At 30.2% G+C, this 20,126-nt stretch overlaps 2 protein-coding genes across 2 annotated transcripts; one reads left to right on the top strand and one right to left on the bottom strand.

Moving 5' to 3' along the window:
- Positions 1-3,400: 3,400 nt before the first annotated feature.
- On the top strand, positions 3,401-4,646 carry LOC107608284 (Dof-type zinc finger DNA-binding family protein). Its single transcript, XM_016310123.3, has one exon. It carries the CDS (start codon positions 3,573-3,575, stop codon positions 4,407-4,409), a length of 837 nt encoding a protein of 278 aa, XP_016165609.1. The 5' UTR covers positions 3,401-3,572; the 3' UTR covers positions 4,410-4,646.
- A 9,867-nt stretch (positions 4,647-14,513) lies between these two features.
- Positions 14,514-17,582, bottom strand: LOC107608375 (uncharacterized). The gene is made up of 6 exons (XM_088494026.1): positions 17,174-17,582; positions 16,938-17,058; positions 15,498-15,579; positions 15,177-15,228; positions 14,943-14,997; positions 14,514-14,849 (listed from the first exon to the last, which is right to left on the bottom strand). The coding sequence occupies exons 1-6, from the start codon at positions 17,567-17,569 to the stop codon at positions 14,764-14,766; spliced, it is 792 nt and encodes a 263-aa protein (XP_088350152.1). The 5' UTR covers positions 17,570-17,582; the 3' UTR covers positions 14,514-14,763.
- Between the last annotated feature and the right edge of the window lie 2,544 nt (positions 17,583-20,126).

The following is a 20,126-nucleotide window of genomic DNA, read 5'->3' as shown; positions in this document are numbered from 1 at the left end:
TGATTAACTTACTAGTGATTAAGCAGATAGGAGTATCAATTATAATATTCACTTAATGCGGCTGCAGAATGAACAGATGCAACTCAACATTCTACTTTTCAATAATATGAGAATCTGATGAGTCTCAGTTGTAACTTGCCTCGGTGATAAAATATCCACTTGGTTTAATTTGTTTGGTCAAAGTTGGTCACTTAACCAATCATCTCTCTCTTTTTTAAACTACCAACTTGGTGCTTATAATATTAAAATTCAATTCTGCAACTAGGTTTCATTAGTAATTGTGATATTATTAGACTCAGGATATTATTAGTTTTCATCAGTTTTCATTAGTAATTGTAATATTATTAGTGGACTTCACATTATTATTATTATTATGAGTGTTGACTGTGTTGTTTAGATTATTGGGTCAACGATTTTTTTATTTCTCACTGTCTTGCATCCAACATACATGTTTCAGGTTAAAATCTTCTTAAGAACTTAACCACCAATATTTTTTCCTTTTTTCATTAAATGTAACTATCCTAATTTCGTTCTACTGTTGAAGCTTTTGTATTTTTCATATATTAACAAGAAGCAAACTCAAAATCTTTATTAAATTATGCAAATTTTTATACTATAACATATGATCATTTGTCCTGAAAACTTAAATTCTTAAAAAATATATATATAAATTATTATATTCCTAACACATCCTACCAAATTGGATCATATTGCAAAGATATGTCAAAATTGAATTTTTTCACCCCATACGATCTCCAAAGAATAGTTGGACCAAAAGGAAATATTGGAGGCAATAATAAACGATAGTGTGAATTTTTTTCAATCGTGAAAATTAAGGTACAATCGACTTTACGTAAAATTGATAATTGAGAGCGGTTAGATGATTTGACTGTTTGACTAAATTTTTATCTAACGGCTTTCGACTATCAACTTCACGTGAAGTGAGCTCCACCTGAGTTTCACCATTTTCAATATACATTGCTGTGTGATCTAATAATCAAGTATACAATCATGATGGCTTTATTTCTACTCGTTCTTCAATCTCTGATCATGATTTTAGGAATAAGGTCAATAGTATTAATCAACATAACTAACAGAGACCCGCAAGCATCACATGGCCCATCATCTTATAACCGATGCATGGATCAAGCCCTCTCTTTAATTAATCTCTTATTTTTATGCATTATATGCATGCACATTCCGTATATATAGATATCTGCATATGATTGCACCAACAACGTAACGGTTATTACTGCTTAATTCTACCTACCTAATAAGCTATAGCTAACTTATGAATTATGACATACATGCAAGCAATTTCATATATTGACACATTTATTATCCCAATAATATAAACTTGAATTAATTATTATTGGAAATAATGAATAATGAGGAGTTAGAGACGTGGAAGCCAGTGATCCTCTAACTACGAATACGTACGTTGGCATCTTTCGTGAAAGCAACGTTAAACCCCCACGTGATTCGAATGTTCCTTTTTGGATCGAATCCCCACACCTATGATTGCAACCCTTAGCTGCCCCCATACTCTCTCATTTAATTTATACTGTTCCTTTTCATCATCAATTCTAATTAATTACCAACTCCTTCTAACCTTAATTACGTTCAAATTGCTGTTTCTACTGTTAGGTAGTAAGGATAAAGAGTATAAAGAGTTAATCTTGCATTGAAAAAAATTAAGATGCGAAGAAGAGTTTATAAGATAAGATATTAATTAATTCGATATATTAAGATTTTGAATTTGATATAATTTTCTTTAGATGAAAATTTATGTGCAATTATTTTTATATAAAGTTGATAGTAAAAACTGTTATATAATTTAATAAATTTGGTTAAATTATTCTAAAATTTCTTTAATATTTGAAAGTTTTTTAATAGTTAAAATAATCGTCTATAAAAAAAAAACAGATGAAATATTATTCGTCTTCAATTTTTTTATCTATAATTAAAATTATTAGAATATTAATATTTTTTAATCATCTAAAAACTTTTCATATAAATCACAGCACCACAATGTATATATATTATATTCATATGATATATTTTTTAATTAGTAATAATGGTCATCATCACCGGTCTTAATAAAAAGTTTTTTTAATTATTGTGGGATAAAATAATATCTGAGAAATTGAAAAGTATTATTGGAATTTGATTGAATTCTCTGAAAGTAATTTAATTATTAATGTATTTAAAATGCTGGTCAGGGTATGTATTTTTGCAATTGATATGAGTTATGAATAATTTTGAAGTGAATACAAGTTCACACTAACAATATATTAGGGGAGGGGTTGACCAAGATGAGTAATTTATAATAAAAGATTAGACATGTAAATGTGGTGATATGTGAATGGTGAATTGTGGATTAAGGATGATTATAGAATTTGAAAATGATGGAAAGATATGTGCCACGTAACCCAGTAATGCACGTGATGATGGTGCCATATGATGTGTATAACTGGTAACTGCATATGTATGTGAAGCTTCCTGCATAAACCAAATTAAAGTACCGTCCACACTAAATCCAATACACACTATTGTTTCGTACTCATACATTCTTGCCGACTTTTCATTAGAGACTCAAATCCCACCTTTAATTTCTCCTTAAAATACTAAGTATTTACTTTTTAAGGAAATGAAATCTTTTTAAAGAATGGGGTATTTAAGACCAAGACTAGTTATAATGACTTAAGTAGTTAGATATAGCTGGATCTTTGAATAATAAGGGAGAGAGGAATGGATCTTTAATTTCATACACTTTTGAATAATGGACCAACCCTTTAGATGCAATAAGATATCTCTAACGAGGAGTGTTAGACATCAGTAAATTTTATGATTTGTAGTCATTAATTAGTTATTATTAGTATTTTTAATGGTGTGAGATTTTATCTAATGATATGAAATTACTTATTTTTTTTATTGATTAAATACTGGTCAGATTTTAATAAAAGTGTTGATCTCCTAGATTTTCTCATCCAGAAATGTTTGGTAACCAAAGAAAATCAGCTAAAAACAGCCATAACTTGCCTTATTTAGCATTCATTAATTGTCGTGACGATTAATGAATGCTAAATAAGACAAGTTCTGGCTGTTTTTTTTTTTGTTTCCCTAACATTACCTAGTGTAAATCTGAATTTTATTCGAAAATCAATTATTGATTAATAAGGTGTTGCATGTATACAGAAGAATTTGAGCTCTTGACATTTATTTAAGTGAATAAATAAGCTAACTACTCTATTAATCCAAATTAATTAATAATTAACTAAATCAATTGTAAAAATTGTTATATAATAATTTAGTGGCCTCGTCTAATAGTTTTCTACTATCAAATTGGTTTGACTTAAGAAGGTAGAGCACGTGAGGCAATGATATATATAGAGACGGGGGAGGCGGCTATGAAAGTGCAGATATGATGCAGTTGCACACACCCTTCCTTAATGTTAACGATTTCTCAACCGCCCACGTTATAGTTCCTCTCGAGTCTTGGACACACAAATACATACATGCTCTCTGCTCTCTCTGCTTTCTCTCTTCTCAATTCTCAATTCATCCATTAAATGTTGCCATCAAGTGTAGATCACCATATCATGCTGCATAACCATATTCCTATGCCTATGCCACCAAGGTGGAAACCTACCATAGAGGTAGCCCCTAACTGCCCCCGCTGCGCTTCAACCAACACCAAATTCTGTTACTACAACAACTACAGCCTCTCTCAGCCTCGCTACTTCTGTAAGGCCTGCCGCCGATACTGGACTAAAGGCGGCTCCCTCCGCAACGTCCCCGTCGGCGGTGGATGCCGCAAGAACCGCCGTTCCAAGTCCGCCAGAAACCAAACGCAACACCGCCTTCAGGGAGACTACTCATCGTCATCTGCTGATGCTCATCAACCATCATCATCACGTGACATAGACATGGCGGTTGTGTTTGCCAACTTCTTGAACCAAGCTCCAATAAGTGAGGATCATGGCGGTTCGTCTTCCTCCAATAATTCTTTAAGCGGTGAGACCGAGAACGATGCAGTAGTTGTGCAGCCGAAGAAGAATGATGATTTCGGAGTTCTATGTGCTGACGTGGAACCTTCTTCGTTTGAACAAGAACTGAGTCTGATGAGTGGGATCGAGTTGGATGGGTTTGATGATGTGGTCCAACATGATGATGGTGTTGCTACATGGCAACCACCACTACCACCGCCATCAATGATGCAGATGCAGGAGATGGAATTCTCCATGGTGCCATTGATGAATGAGCATCATGATGATGATGATGAGTTATTGATGATGCCATCTTCTATGAATTTAGTAAGTGATGACGCTTCTTGGAACACTAATAATTGGAGTTCCTTTGATCTTTCCACCATGGAAGTCTTCTCCTCCTCGTCATCAATTAATTAATTAGAGTCTATAGATCTCATTTTCCGGATATATATCATGTATTCTTCTTCCTATTATTTCATAAGGACAGAGATTACTTCTAAGTTACTTATTTTGATACCAACCAAGAAGGAAATTAAAGTTCATGTAACGGACCCATATATACAATAAAGCTGTACTTTAGCTGCTGTAATAACCATATTTGATTTTTTTTTTGTCAACTATAAATAAATAAAGGGATAAGTACTATTTTCATCCTAAGGTTTAGGGTTAAAATCAAATTCGTCTTCAAAGTTATTTTGAATTTAAAATCGTTCCCAACGCTTTATTTAGCATTAAAATCGTCTTTTTGACTTTTTACGAATAAAAATATCCTCCATCACCACCACATCTTTTACTCTTAACAAATAATAATAATCAGATTCAAAAACACAATATTCAACACCAACAATAACACATTATTCAAATTCAGAAACAACAACACCCAAATCGAAAGCAAAGCAGAAGCAGAATCGGCGAGGTGCAGCGGCGAGGACGCAAAGTGGCGGCCAAGTCAGTAGCAGCGGCGGCAGTGGCAGAGCGCGACAGTGAGCTCTCTCCCTGGCTTGCGACTCCTCTCTCCCTCGCGTCTCCTCTCTCTCTCCCTCTGATTCTAATTCCCGACGGCGACGATGGCTCCAAGCTTTGCTGGCGCTATCCCACCTTCCCCCTCTTCCTTTCTCCCCCCTCCCTCGCGTTCTTTCTTTTTTTATATAATTTTTTTATTAAGAGTAATTTAGTAATAAAATTAAAAAATTATTAAAAATGACGATTTTAATACCAAATGAAATGTCGGGGACAATTTTAAATCCAAAATAACATTGGGATGAATTTGATTTTGACCTTAAATCTTAGGGATCAAAACAGTACTTATCCCATAAATAAACATATATATATATATATATATATATATATCTGTGAGATAATATTTAATTTGGTCCTTTAACTTGCATGCTAATTTTAATTTAGTCTTTAAAATTTTAATTGTCTTTATTTAGTCTCCAAATGTGAATATAACTCATGTTAGTCTTTGGGATAATTTTTTACGCACACACCTTAACAGAACATTGAAATGACACGTTGAATTCTGTAAAACATCATTTTTATTTTGACACTCAAATAGTCCAAAAAAATATCATAAGTGGTATTTATTGAAACTTTTCCTTTCAAAACAAGTGATTTGGTGTCGTTTTTGTGCTATTTGAGTGTCAAAATCAAAACGGCATTGTTTTACAAGTTCTAACATGACATTTGGTTGTCCATATCAGCGCTTCATTAACGTTTTTGTGCTGCAAAATAATTCAGGGACTAATATGAGTCACGTTACAAAGTTTGGAGACTAAAGAGGCAATTGAAATTGCAAGAACTAAATTGAGGTTCGCGTGTAAATTCAGAGATCAAATTGAATATTAATTCCACTTGCTGTCCATTTCTCTATTGTATTTAAAATTTCTAGAGTAAAATTCCACCGCAGTCCTTAACCATTTTAGGAACTCTATTTCGCCCCTTATCAATTAGAAAATGACATTGTGGACCCTAACCACTAACTACGTCAGACCTTCTGTCCCTCCGTTAATGTCTCCGTTCAGAGCTAATGGATCTTGCTTACGTAGACTGTTAAGTCAACACATGTCAAGCAACAATTTAAAGGGACAAATCGCTCCTCGATCTTCTTCTTCTTTTTTCTCCTCTCTTCCTCTTCACGAACCAGAACACCACTAGACCAACTCCCTTCTCTCCTTCTCCTCTCCATCATTTTTGGTCACCATCATCATCAACATCCACCACCATTCTCAGCATTTTCTCCTTCTCCTCTCCACCATTTTTGGCCACCATCATCATCATCCACTATCATTCTCTGTTTTCATTGCACCATTCCACTACCACGGTGATTCTTCTTCTTCTAACCGAACCAAAATCACAAAGTTATATCTCTTTTCTTACTTCTCTGTTCACTGCTGACAACTACAGTGTCACTATAGCTACCCTCTCTTTCTTTTTCTTCTCCTTATCCTTACAATTCTTTTCTTCTAGCTCGCTTCTGTCTCTATTTGGTTTTACACTAAATTCTAAATCTGCATTCCAAGCAGAAAATCTTACATTAAACAAAGACAGTGAATTTTCATGGACCAACAATTACTTGACTACAAATATTATCCATACACCAATTAAAATACTGACACACTCTATAATCACCAAATCACTCTTTCACATAAAATTTGATACTTTAAGTAGATATCTATATTCAATCATCTAAATTCAAAAAAAGACAACTCGTAAGACCATATCATAAACTAAATTCAAATATTTAAACAGATAAAATTACTCATCAATTGAAGAAGAAGAATAAGAAGAAGGAGGAGGTGGCAATAGAGATGTGCAGTGAAAACAGAGAATGGTGGTGCCGTGGATATTAGTGATGATGGTGGCCGAAAATGATGAAGAAGAGACGGAGAGAAAAGAGAGTTGGTTTGGTAGTGATCTGGTTCGTGAAGAGGAAGAGAGGAGAAAAGAGGTATGACATTGAGTTATAATTGAACAATGAAAAGAAGAAAAAAAGTAAAATGTTCTTGAGCTCTCCAAAATAATGACATTTTTGCTGATTGTACAGGAGGTGATTTATCCTTTTAAATTGTTGTTTGACATGTGTTGATTTAATGGTCTACGTAAATAAAATTCGTTAATTCTGGATAAAAATATTAATAGAGAAAGTGAAAGATCTGATAGAAATAGTGGTTAGAGACTACAATATCATTTTCTAATTAACGATAGACAAAATGAGAGTTCATGAAAGGGATAAAGATTAAAGACTGAAGTAAAATTTTTCTCAAATAATTTGAAGTTTGACATCAGAATTATGTCCATAGTTAAATCCTTACTTGTCTTTTTCTTTTCAGTCCAAAAAAAAAATAAACAGAAATGTTTAGTAATAAAAAAAATTAGTCAAAAATAGCCATAATTTGTCTTATTTAATATTTTATTAATTATTGCGATAATTAATAAATAATAAATAAGACAAGTTTTGGCTGTATCTTTTGTCTCCCTAATCCTATAACATACATTGAAAAGAAGGATATTTCCATAGTAGAATTCCTACGTGTCATCTTTCAGGTTCATTCTCATTTTCTGATATGTGTGTTTATCTATTAAAATTTCCATGCTTTCGATTATCAATATCATGACTTTTATTACATAATAACACTTGCATCAAACTATTTTCATTACACTACATTTTTCATGACTGTATCTGAATTTTTTATCCTTCTTTTCTAGTTTGCTTTATATGTACACATAACCTAAAATTTTGAAATTCAAAATCAAAATTAAAAAAGTGATTCTCTCCATTCTTTATTTTCAATTTTATCTCTTCCTCCTCTTCTTCGATTCTTCTCCTTCTTCATCTTCTTCACCTTCAGTTCCTCTTCCTTTTTCCTCCTACGTTCATTGATTCTGTTTTTGTATAATCTTCTTCTTCTTCTTCCTAATTTAAGTTGGAGGTGGAGATTATAGAGTTCATGTATGCACCAAGACAAAGTTAAGGCGGTGGATAAGGTTGTGACTGCTATGGTGGTGGATCATAATATCGCGGTGGTGTTGCAGTGGGTGTGGTTGAGTTTGTGGTGGTCATCGATGATGTGGTGATGGATACGGAGGAGGAATGAAAAGTACTGAGTCGGGCGACCACCAAGAGCACAACAGCGATATGATATTTTTATATTTTTCTTTATCTTTCTATCCAGGTTATTTCCTATATTCATCTTCATCTTCAATACGTTCCTGATGTATGTTCTTTTACATTTTATTCAAATTTTAATTCCAACTAAATCTGCATGTAATTTGAAATTAAAATTTGAATTTTAAATATGCACAACCTTATCAAGTATTCAATCCATCTCTCGGATAATCAACTTTCGATTTTCTTCTTACCATAACCATCTTTCTTTCTCTATCTTCTCTCATGTCTTTCTCTCCTAGATCTATATATCTCTCTGCATCACTTTTTTTTCTTTTATTTTTGTTCTGTCTGTCTTCTCTTTGTCAAGCGGAGAGTTCTTGATGGTATTATGGCACGGTATTTGTTGCAGGGAAGTAGAGAAAAAAAGTGAAAAGAACATTTGTCATCCCTTATATTTATTCTGAGTTTCTATCAAAATATCAATATTTTTATTTTTCACTCATCATAACCCTTATTATCATACCACTCATACATGAAACTATTTTCATTACACTTCACATCATGACCCTTATTACCATACCACTCCTACGTGAAACCATTTTCGTTACACTTCACATTTCATGACCATGTCAAGTTTTTCTTTCCTATTTTTAAACTTGCTTCACATGTATATACTTCCCTAAAATTTTAGTTTTTTTAATTTTGAATTCAAATTCAAAATTAAAAAAGGGAATCTCTCCATTCTCTGTTTTTAATTTTTTCTCTTCCTCCTCAAAATTAAAAAAGGGATTCTCTTCATTATTTTTTTCTCTTCTGTTCACTTATTCTCTTTTTCTTTAGTTCTTATTGGTCTCCTTCGTTCACTTTCTTAAGACACACCCCACTATGAGGCGGTGGCATAAAGCTTTGTAGGGGATCTGCTTCAATCACAGATTCGTAATGTTTTGCGATGACGAGTTATATATATTTCTTATTATTTGATCTAATGTATATCTTCTAATTTTGGTAATATTTGAAATATTATTGTTGTTATGGATATGCGTCTTTGTTTGGCATGTAGTTGTTCATGCAAAAAAGACAGAATCTCATTGTTGTTGTCGGGAATCTATTTTCAATTCGCCAAAATGTCTTAACCTCTTTTCCTTTTATATTCAATTTGCTTACAATATACAAAATCAAATGAGATTTCTTATGTTAATGTACGTCAAAAGGTTGGACCTTCTTTCACAACGAAACTTCGTTGGAGAGGTTCTATATCATCAGAAGTTTTTCTTATTAGGAGAAGGCGCATATTTTGTCTTCAACATGGCATAGTCAAAGAGAGCAAGGTCAAATTTGAGTCCTGTTGATGATAAAAAATCAATAAATTTAGAAGTTTTAAGTATTTAATATTTATTAGAATTTTCTCTTCCATCAAACACTATAGACCTTTTTGATTATTCATTATTCATTATGCAGTTAATTTATTTTTATTTCTCATTATTTTTTCTATTTATATATGTAATAAATATATTTATTTGACTACAGTAGTCTAATTATCATACTTATTATTTTCTTCTTTATTAATTTTTTTTTCTCAAATGCTTTATACATAGCTTTTATTGTATTCTTACATGGTATCCAAGTTCCTACTACGAAATTGATGTATTCTAATTATTAGATGACTCTATACAGTGATATAATAATTTTTTAACAGATAAAATTTTAAATTAAATCATACTCATGTAATCAAGTCAGCTTAATCACCACCAGTTTTCAAATTTCTCTTATATCATATGTAACGATAATTTATATACTACTGAAAAATCATATAATCCTCGTAATATGTTTCTACCAGATTTCTTCAATAAATATATAACTATTTGTATACATGTATCCTGTATGCCTAAACATAAAGTGAATTATTATAACCCAATGCACCCAAATCATATATCCATTAATATTGAACTTGCTATGATAACTCAAATTTTTATTCTTAAACACAATTTAACACTTTCATGTCGTATATAATTTTTGTAGTATTGATCACAATTATATATTTAGTTGTTACTTCAAAGTATTGGATTAGTTTAAGTGATTTCTCATTCACTTTACACATAAAATAGCTCAATCAATATTTTGACACTTATTTTATACTAATATATTTAATGAATTTGTACTCCTCTCGATAGTTTAACCTTTTTTGAATCATACATTTTTGTTCTTTTTTCACTATTCCATAACAGTACATAGTACCCAATTCTTTATCTACTTTACTATTCACATTATTATTTCTTTGTTTTCATATTTGGTTACATGTGTCACTTAATTCATACATTCTACTTGATTTTTTTTGTGTGTACAATACCATTACTTATAATTCCAATCATCTATCTTGATTTTCTTTCAACCAATCATCTTAATTGTATACAATGATTATCTTTATATTCTTTCTCATTATTATTGATTATTTTGTGAAAGTCACGATGGTTGTTCACATTATAAATATTATCTTTCTTCAATTTATTTTACCACGCTAAAATAATTTTTTCAGCACCCATCATCAAATTAGCTTGATTATATTTTTTTATTGTCTTTTTTTTTTTTATTTTAAACAATAACCTCATCTTTTAATTTGCTAAACGATATTAAAACTGCCAATAAAAGTTAAAATTACAGAATAAAAGTCAGAATCTTAAAAGTGTGGTCAATCTTACTAAACAATCCAATTTATTATAGAACACTCATACATATGTTAATATGTTATTATGATAAAAAATTTTCTTAATGAATAATTTTCATTAAATTTACCATACCCGTGCATCGCATGGGACAATTCACTAATATTATCCTAAATAAATAGGTTTGATACATGTACGCCTTTTTAGTCCAAAAAAAGGTGCATCACGGATTCAAATACAGAGGTTGCTAAAGAGAAAAAACAAAAATAAAGCCAAGTGGCTTACTCATATAACCTTGTCTATAGTTAATTAGTACTTGAATTTTGAGTATGCCGTTAATGTATAGATAGCTAAGCTAAACATTCCGTAAGACAGTAGACTATAGAGTATGGTCAATTTAATCACGTATTCATTTCTTTAAGTGAATCTGCCGCTTAAAGTCTTGAACCAACCATGTGGCAGTAAATGTAAAAGTATGTATAATCATAAATAAAGCGTATCTTACTTGATTGTGATTTTTGGCGTTCAATCTCACAATCTCAACTTAATCAAATGATTTCAGTAAAACTGATGAAGTGTACACTCAAATTAAACTATAAGATTTTGAAGCACAAACTTCCATGTGATGGTTGTGTGCACCACCAGCGTGAAAAACAGTCCGATCCTCCTACTAAAATCTGTCATTTTTTAAACCGCTGAGAAATCGCTGAATCGGTATATTGGACCGAACTAAAAATCAATCAATTCTTATAAGACCGAACTAAAAATCAATCAATTCTTATAAAACGACGTCGATTTAGTTGTTTTTAAAATAAATAAATAAATAAAATCTTTCATCCGCACACGAGTCCCTCACCTGGTTACCCCTTCCAAAACACCCCTCATTTGATACACACTCATTTGAAAATATTTTTTTTTATTTTTATTCTGTGGTTTGATTGTAAAAGCTGTTATATAGAAGATGTAGTGTAAAAATAAAAAAAATCTTTTATTATATATTAAAGTCCGAAACAAGGGACGGAAAATTATGAGATGTGCGTGCATTCCTCAACAATAATGTATCTATGACTATCATCTTATGGGTTTTCATGTACATGTAAACAATCAAGGAAATATGGCAAGGCTAGTAATTTTTGTGTTTTGTAATCAGCACTTAACTATTAAAAGAGAAGTGAATGATCTTCTATTATTGAATATAATCTCACATCATTAAAAACACTATTGATGGCCAGTTAATAGTGTTATAAAACACAAAAGTTGATGGTCCCCTAATACTCCTCTTCGACTTTATTAGAATATAAAAATTTACTTATTGTTTTTATGTGAAGTTAATAATTAAGAGTTATTAAATAACAATTATTTTCATCTAATGATTCATCTCAATTAACAACTCATATAAAAATAATTACATATAAATTTTCATCTAATTAAAAGCTTATTGGTACTCTTAAAAAATAGTCTAACAATTTGATTATTATGACAATTTTCTATATATATTAAATTTTTTTATTAGATTTAGATTTTGAAAAAAATGATAAATTGATTTCTAATTTTTTAGTCTGCAGATATTTAAGTATTTGAACATTTAAAAATAAAATTTTGATCTCTTCAAAATTTAGATACAATGATCTCTAGATTTAATTTGTCTATTTTAAAAACTTTTTTTATGCAGACATCCATATCAGTCATATCAGTACAATAAGAATCATATTTAATTTTTTTGTTTGGTCTAACAAACTTAAGTGAACAATATAGATCAATATATCCAAATTTAAAAAAAAATAAAAAATTAAAATATATTTTTAAATTTTTAAAAACTTAAATATTCATAAACCACACAAAAAGTCAAAAACATATTTATCTTTTTTTTTTATATTTTTGTTTTGAAGTGTTACTCTAAAAATGAACTTGGAGCGAGAGTGGTCTAAAGTATCTGAACTGTGTGTCAATGAGAATTAAGTACTTACAAGAGACTCTAATAACAAAATCAAGACGTTTATAAATAGGGTATAAATCAGTTAGATTAAAAATATTATCTGAAGAGGTATCTATAAAGCACAAATACTTCGCTGAGTTATCGTATTCGCGTATCGGACACATTTTGGACACGACACTTACCGACATTCGTCTGACACGTGTATCTGCTGTGTCCAATTGTGTCTTAATAAAAAATAAAAAATTCTTCTTCGGACACGCTTGGACACACCTAAATACCATCACGTGTCCGCGTGTCCAGTCTTATTCTTAACATATATTCTTAAAATAAATTTAGATATAGTATATATTATTATTTATTAAAACAAAAAATATTTTAAATACTTGATATAATTAAAATAAGACATTAAAAATAATTAAAAATTTTAATTTATATTTTAATATCAATAAAATATCAAAATATCATTACAATTTATCTAAAAAATAATTTATATTTTATATATATATGTGTCCCCATGTCATATAAAATTTTAAAATTTGCTTGTCGGCGTGTCTCGTGTCGTGTCCTGTGTCCGTGCATCACAAGGTATTTTATATTTATAAGTAGTTTAGGGTATAAATCAAATTATTACGGCTCTTGGTGGCATGGTCATTTGTCTAGTAGCAGATTAAAATCCCATTTAATACACGGAATCCTCTCGTAAGTGTAGAGCTACTAATGTGCTCTCCATGTCGGATTAGATAATAATAAATTAGATCTTTTAGAATTGATACTCGTTTTACACGAATTGATTAGCTGGACTAGAGCAGATATGAAGAGAAGCCTATGGGTCGATAGGAACAATTTTCATCTGGAATCTAATGTTTATTAGTTCATAATTAACCATATTAAAGACTTATAATCAAATGATCATATATGATTGAAGGCGATGAGACGGTACTGTACGGTAGTGTGTAATGTGATGCATGAGTTAGCATCATAGCACGTGGATATGACGCACACCAACATTGGATATGGTTATGGCCAGATATATATAATGAATGTATGTTTCTGGTTAGATTATAAAACACTAAGATATTATAAGAAAGAGTACCCCATCTCCTTCTAACTATCTTCCATCACTTTCTGTATTCTTTTCAGGGAATTCACAAACGGAATCACCTCTCTTTGATATCAACCTTCCCCTAGCGTCACATTATTGCTATTTTTCTCTCCTACCACTCACTATATACAATTATACATAACAACATATCATTATTAATGTGCTACGTCCATCACATTCAACTGTTTTTTCTTATATAAAACTTTGTCATGTATTCTAAAAATAACATACATGTATACATAAATTAATTGAATTATTAACGGGAAAGTAAATGATCAAATTAGTCTCCAAAAATCACTCGTTCTTTAAATGAATTCTCGAAAAAAAAAATTTAATCAAATTTATCTTTCAAAAATTTTAAGTTAATAATTTTAGTCTTTTTGTCACTTCCGTTGTTAATGACGTCAAAATTTGTTGACATGATACGTTAAGTGACATCACAACACACATTTAGTAGTCTTAATTAGCGACATGATAAATTTATGGAATTAGATCAATCAATCCCAAATTGGGAGATTTCAATGCCTCGAGTTCTCCTTTCAGTTAGATTTTTATTTGATTTAATTTCATAAACTTATCATGCTAATATTCAATTAAAACTCCTATATATATTATAGTATCACTTAATGTGTCATATTACCAAATTTTGGTATCGTCAACAAAAAATAATAAAAAGACTAATTTAATTAATTTAAAATTTTTAAAAACTAAATAATTTTTTAAAAATAAATTTGACCGTTGCCCGTAATTAGGTTGATATTGGAAAACTCTTTACAACAACATAGATGAAATCCACCAATGCCAAGTCTATTTCTTGTGGCTGGCATAAAATACAAATCCACCAGTCATTAATTATTTGATATTGACTCGTCAAATTTTATAAGTAGCAAATAAATAATACATAACTGCATGTCCTTCATTCACTTTAATTTGTGGGAAGCCATTGGAGATACTCAAACATTTCAATTCTTCTGTCCAAAAATATCAAAAGGATCCTTTCTCTGTTGGGTATTCCTACTATCTTCTGAGGCATGGGAGTCAAGAATTCCTGTTCCAAACACACCAAATTAAAATTTGGTTTAGTTACAAAATATATGTCACGCCAGCTAAAAATTAATTATTTAATTATTATGGGACATACCTTCACCAATTAGTGGATAATTATCAAAGACCGTACGGATTGACTTTATCAATTTCTACACATACAGAGATATGATCAGCGCCCAAATAATCGATTCATATATCAATTTTTAATCATTAATCTGTTAAAAAATTTAAATCAATATATAAATAATATATTTAATATATATAAATAAATAATAATTAATTTAATGACTAATTTTAATATACACTAAGCATTTTTGTACATGCATACCAGTACTAGGTCCCCAGGTTTTAAAGGAAGTTCCTCCAAGCCGGTTATCTGGCTGCAATAAAAATAAAAATTTATTAATAAAATAAAAAATTTAATTTTAATACGTGTAATTTACACAGTTGTGTAATTAAATTTATTCTTTTAGATAATTATTCATACAATTAATATAAAAAATAGTTATTTTTATTTACGTAATTGAATGGACGTGTAAAATTATTTTATATTAACAATACATCAAAATTAAATTTTAAAACAAATAGTTTGTTAAAAATTTAAACAATATTACTAAAAAATCTAACTTTAATGGAGAAATAGTACTACCTAATAAACAATCTTCCTTCAACTTCTTCAAACGTAAAGATTCTGAATCCACTTGTGAAGGGTATCTTCTTCCTTTTCCACTCTGAACAGAAATGCATGGGAAAATATTCTTTAATCACATATGATTTTTGTTTTTCTCAAATATTATATTATCGAGTTTTATACTCTATTCCTATGACAAATTAATCGATAGTGGACCATTTTAATATAGCAAGCGAAAATAACACTAAGAGTCCCTATACATAGATTTTTTTTTTAAGAAAAAATTATATTCTGATCTCCTTTCCTACCAGATACTAAAATGATACTCTTCTCCTCTCTATTTTATAAATGTATATTTCATTCCCTTCTAATTTTTAAAAAATTTATTTTTTTAATTCATTTTAAATTTTTTGTGTTAACTAATGTTAACTTTATCCATTTTTAAAAAAAAATTAATAGTAAAATATAAAAAATTTGTTAACAAAAATTTTGGTAAAATTATAATTTAATAATTAAAAAATTATTGAAGGGTAGATATCTTAGAAAAAATAATTTAATTATTAATTTTTTTTAAAAGTATTTTAATAAAAATATAATTTAATCAATAAAAAAAATAATTTATTAAAAGGGTATTTTAGTAAACAAAATTTAATGATAAAAAATAAAATTTTTGTTAAAGGGTATTTTTTTAAAAAATAAATTTTTTTCTTAAAAAATGGATAAAGTTAATATTAGTTAATACAAAAAAGAGAGGAGAATGTACATTTATAAAATAGAGGGGAGAGGAGCGTCATTTTAACATCTCGTAAAAGAGGGGAGTGGAATTTTCTCTTTTTTTAATCATTAACAGAATTTCATTGACTAGAAAACAAACTATGGATCTAATCAATATATATAGACCTCCTTTTTTTTTGCCTTTTTTTGTTTTTATTTGATCTTGTATCTCATTGGTAAGCCGTTTTTCAGTGATCGAATTTTCAGTTTTCAAATTTTCATAACCAGTCAAACTCAAAATGCGTATTGAACATTTGACATAAACAAAATGGAGAACTCTTCCCAAAAAAACATATTTTAAATATTGGGCTGTTTTCTCTTGTATATCAAGATATTATTATTAAATGGAACTACGAAACAAACCCAAGTATTCTCACAAAAAATTAACCCAAGTATTAACCAAAAATATAAAAAGAAACCAAGTTTATATGTTTAATTGAATTTAGAGGTGAAAAAAAATTAAAAAAGATGGTTGGAGTTGACAAAAAATCCTAAGGTACTTTGACTACTATAAAATTGATTTTTTTTTTTTTTTTTTGTACTTTGACTCAATAAAAAATTCTATCCACTTAATTAATTATAAGCTGTGTCAAAATTAAGATATTATCTTAAGCGGTAAATTATTTATCTCTTAATATGTTGTACTCGGGTTCGAATCTTGACGAACGTAAGTTAGATACATACCTAGGTGCCAGTAAACATTGACTGAAGAATGGTCTCTCTGATCCTCATCAACAATTTCTAGCTTAATTTTAACACTTTCACCCAATGCATCCATGGCAGTCTCCAAAAAGTTGAGCACATTCTGCAAAAATATTACTTCTATATCATTTAATTTATTGTCACAAATTTCATTATTACTTACTTAATTATTTTGACTTTGACTACTAGCTAGATAGAGAGAAAGCAAAAGTTGAAACCTGTTTTCCTTCATAGGGACCGTAGAAGAGGAAATCATGATAAGAACAATGTTTGGGTGAAAGCAATTGCTTCATTCTTTCAATGTTTTTTTCTTCCAAGGCCTTATAGAAATGTAGCACTAGTGAATGTGGAGAACGATCTTCATCTTCATCATCATCATCGAATAAACCTTTATTTGATCCATCATCGTGAATGCACCATGCAATGTAGCACTTCTCTTTCTGATAATTATTATTATTATTATTATTCTTCATCCTGCATTGTCCCATTAATAATGTTGTTAATGTGGGTCTGGCTTTTATGTGTAATAATAATGGTGGTGTGAATTTCATGATTTTGTTGTTGTTGTTTGAAGATATTCCTAATGCATAAGGGATTTGCAAAGATGATGCCATTATTGTAACATGCAATCTTGTTAATTGAGACATGGATCTTCAATTTATATATACTGTATTATTATATTACTTGTTATGCGGTCTAAGAATCAAGAATCTATCTCCAATTCTCCATATAGAAGCAAGGAATAGAATATGTATATGTATTTATTTATAAAAGCTGCCTCTAGATTCTACATTCACAATTTCCTTTCTGCCACTCCAAATTTCTATCTATTATATATGTAGAGTTATTATTAGTCAAAATCATGAAGTTAGTTATCGAAAAATTAGACACTTTAAATTAGTCTATGAAAGATCCATATAATTATGAATTTGATTAGTCTTTATGTCAGTTAAATCAATCATATTAAATATATATTAAAATTAGTCAATAAAATTAATTATCAATATAAAATACTTATTGAAATTGAATATAAAATATATATTAAACATAAATTAAATAATATATATATTTATATACAAGTATATAGTGATTAAATTTAATATATAAATAATATTTTTATAATTAAAGAATGACACGTGACAAATTATTCTATGACGCATTATCGTTTAACAAATAGGATAACTAAATTTGATTATTTATCATATATATTTTTTAGAAACCGGTTTGAGGTATATAATTTTTTGAAGACTAAATTATCGTCCATGTGATTTTTTAAGATATTTATCATTGGTTGTCCCAAAAATCTATACCTGATGTATTTATTAAGGAGAGTTTTATTATCAGTGAATTATATGATAAAGATATAAGTTTACAGATCTTTTTTTTATGTGATAAAAGAGAGATTGAAAATACTAAGATCCACATTTTAAACATTAATAAAATAATAAAAAATAACTATAAAACGAATTTAATTCTCTCTTTATACAATCTCAATCTGTATAGTAGAGTACTTTTTTATTATCACTATAAAACAATAATTTAAATTTAAATTTAAATTATAAAACAATGAAAAGCTTAATTGTACAAGTATAGATTCATTATTTCGATCCCCTAGTTTAGAATTTCTAATCCTTCAAAGACCAAATTAGTTAGTATTAGTTCAAATACAAGCCAAAAAAAATACTAATTACCTAACATTTTGTTTAAGAATATAAATTATTCTCCTCGATCTATGTTAGCCCTTTCACTTTCGTTATTAAGGAATCATAATTTCTCCGCTTGATCATGTATATAACTAATTTTTGTCTTGAATAAGAATCTTTTAGCTCTGGAGAAAAAAGAAGAGGACAAAAGTACTGACATCATACTAAATACAAAATTTTTATTGAGAATGAAATCTTTTTGATTTAATCTAGGTTACCAGGGTGTTGGTATTGTTGAGGCTAATGGTCATAGTGGGGGTATCTGGATTCTATGTTCTAATTCAAATATTTCTGTGAGAGTATTGGATGTAGTTGATCAATGTATCAGTTTTGAAATCACTATGGGCAATACATCTAGTTACTGCAGTGCGGTGTATGCTAATCCGCATATACATCGGCATTCTTTTGGGGTGACTTGACAAGGATTGCTAATATGATCCACGGACCTTGGATTGTGTTAGGGGACTTTAATGATGTTTTGTTGCAGAGTGAAGTTAGAGGGGGGCAATTTAGACTTGCCAGAGCAGAACAATTTACGGAAACATTGGAGGATTGTGGGCTGTTTGATATGGGGGCTATTGGGAGAAGATTCACTTGGTATAGGAAGGTGAAAGGTGGGGTGCAGGTGGCCAAGAAGCTTGATAGAGCAATCATCAACCAGGACTGGCGACTAATGTTTCCGGAGGCTTATATTGAGGTGCTGGCGCGCCTTCACTCTGATCATTGCCCATTATTCACTAGGTGCAAGATGGCAAAGAGGGCTACCAAGGGCCATCGTCCGTTCAAATTTCAGGCTGCGTGGATGACTCATCCTCTTTTTAGGAATGTTGTTGATACAGCTTGGAATAGAGGAGCTCCGGATGTAGTCAAATGTTTGTTGGAGGTTCAAAAAGATGCAACTAGCTTCAATAAAAAGGTTTTTGGCAATATTTTTGTTACGAAAAGGGAGTTGGAGAGGCTTTTGAATGACGTTCAGATTACTCTGGAGAGTCGGGAGGATCAACAGCTTAGGATCAAAGAGCAAGTTTTGCATCAGGAACTGAATGCTGTCCTTCTTCAAGAAGAGTTGTTGTGGTATCAAAAATCTAGAGAACAATGGGTGAGATGTGGAGACAGAAATACAAAATTTTTTCATCTGCAGACAGTTATCAGGAGAAAGATGAACAAAATTCATGGGTTATTTTTAGAGGATGGGTCTTGGGCCACGGATACTACGACTCTAGAAATGGCGGCAAATTCTTTCTTTCAAAAGCTCTTTTCTACAAGGGAGGATATTGACCTGGACGCCATGGGGCCTTTTCCTTGCCCGTCTCTTAGTACTGAGGCTTGTCAAAAGTTAGTGGAACCGGTGACGTCTGAAGAGGTTAAACGAGCTGTGATGACCATGAGTTCGTTTAAAGCCCCAGGGCCAAATGGATTTCAAGCAATTTTCTACAAAGAGTTCTGGGACTTTCTTAGCAACGATGTG

The sequence above is a fragment of the Arachis ipaensis genome, chromosome B7 (genome assembly GCF_059453495.1).
Source record: "Arachis ipaensis isolate K30076 ecotype BB chromosome B7, ASM5945349v1, whole genome shotgun sequence".
Classification (NCBI taxonomy): Eukaryota; Viridiplantae; Streptophyta; class Magnoliopsida; order Fabales; family Fabaceae; genus Arachis; species Arachis ipaensis.
This window is presented reverse-complemented; position numbering and strand designations above follow the sequence as displayed.

Coding starts and splice junctions, on each gene's coding strand:
- LOC107608375 (XM_088494026.1), bottom strand. CDS start 17,569: ATGGCATCATCTTTGCAAATCCCTTATGCATTAGGAATATCTTCAAAC. Junction 15,580..16,937: donor CAATGTTTACTGGCACCTAG/GTATGTATCTAA, acceptor ATTTCTGTTCAG/AGTGGAAAAGGAAGAAGATA. Junction 14,998..15,176: donor AACCTGGGGACCTAGTACTG/GTATGCATGTAC, acceptor CTGTATGTGTAG/AAATTGATAAAGTCAATCCG.
- LOC107608284 (XM_016310123.3), top strand. CDS start 3,573: ATGTTGCCATCAAGTGTAGATCACCATATCATGCTGCATAACCATATT.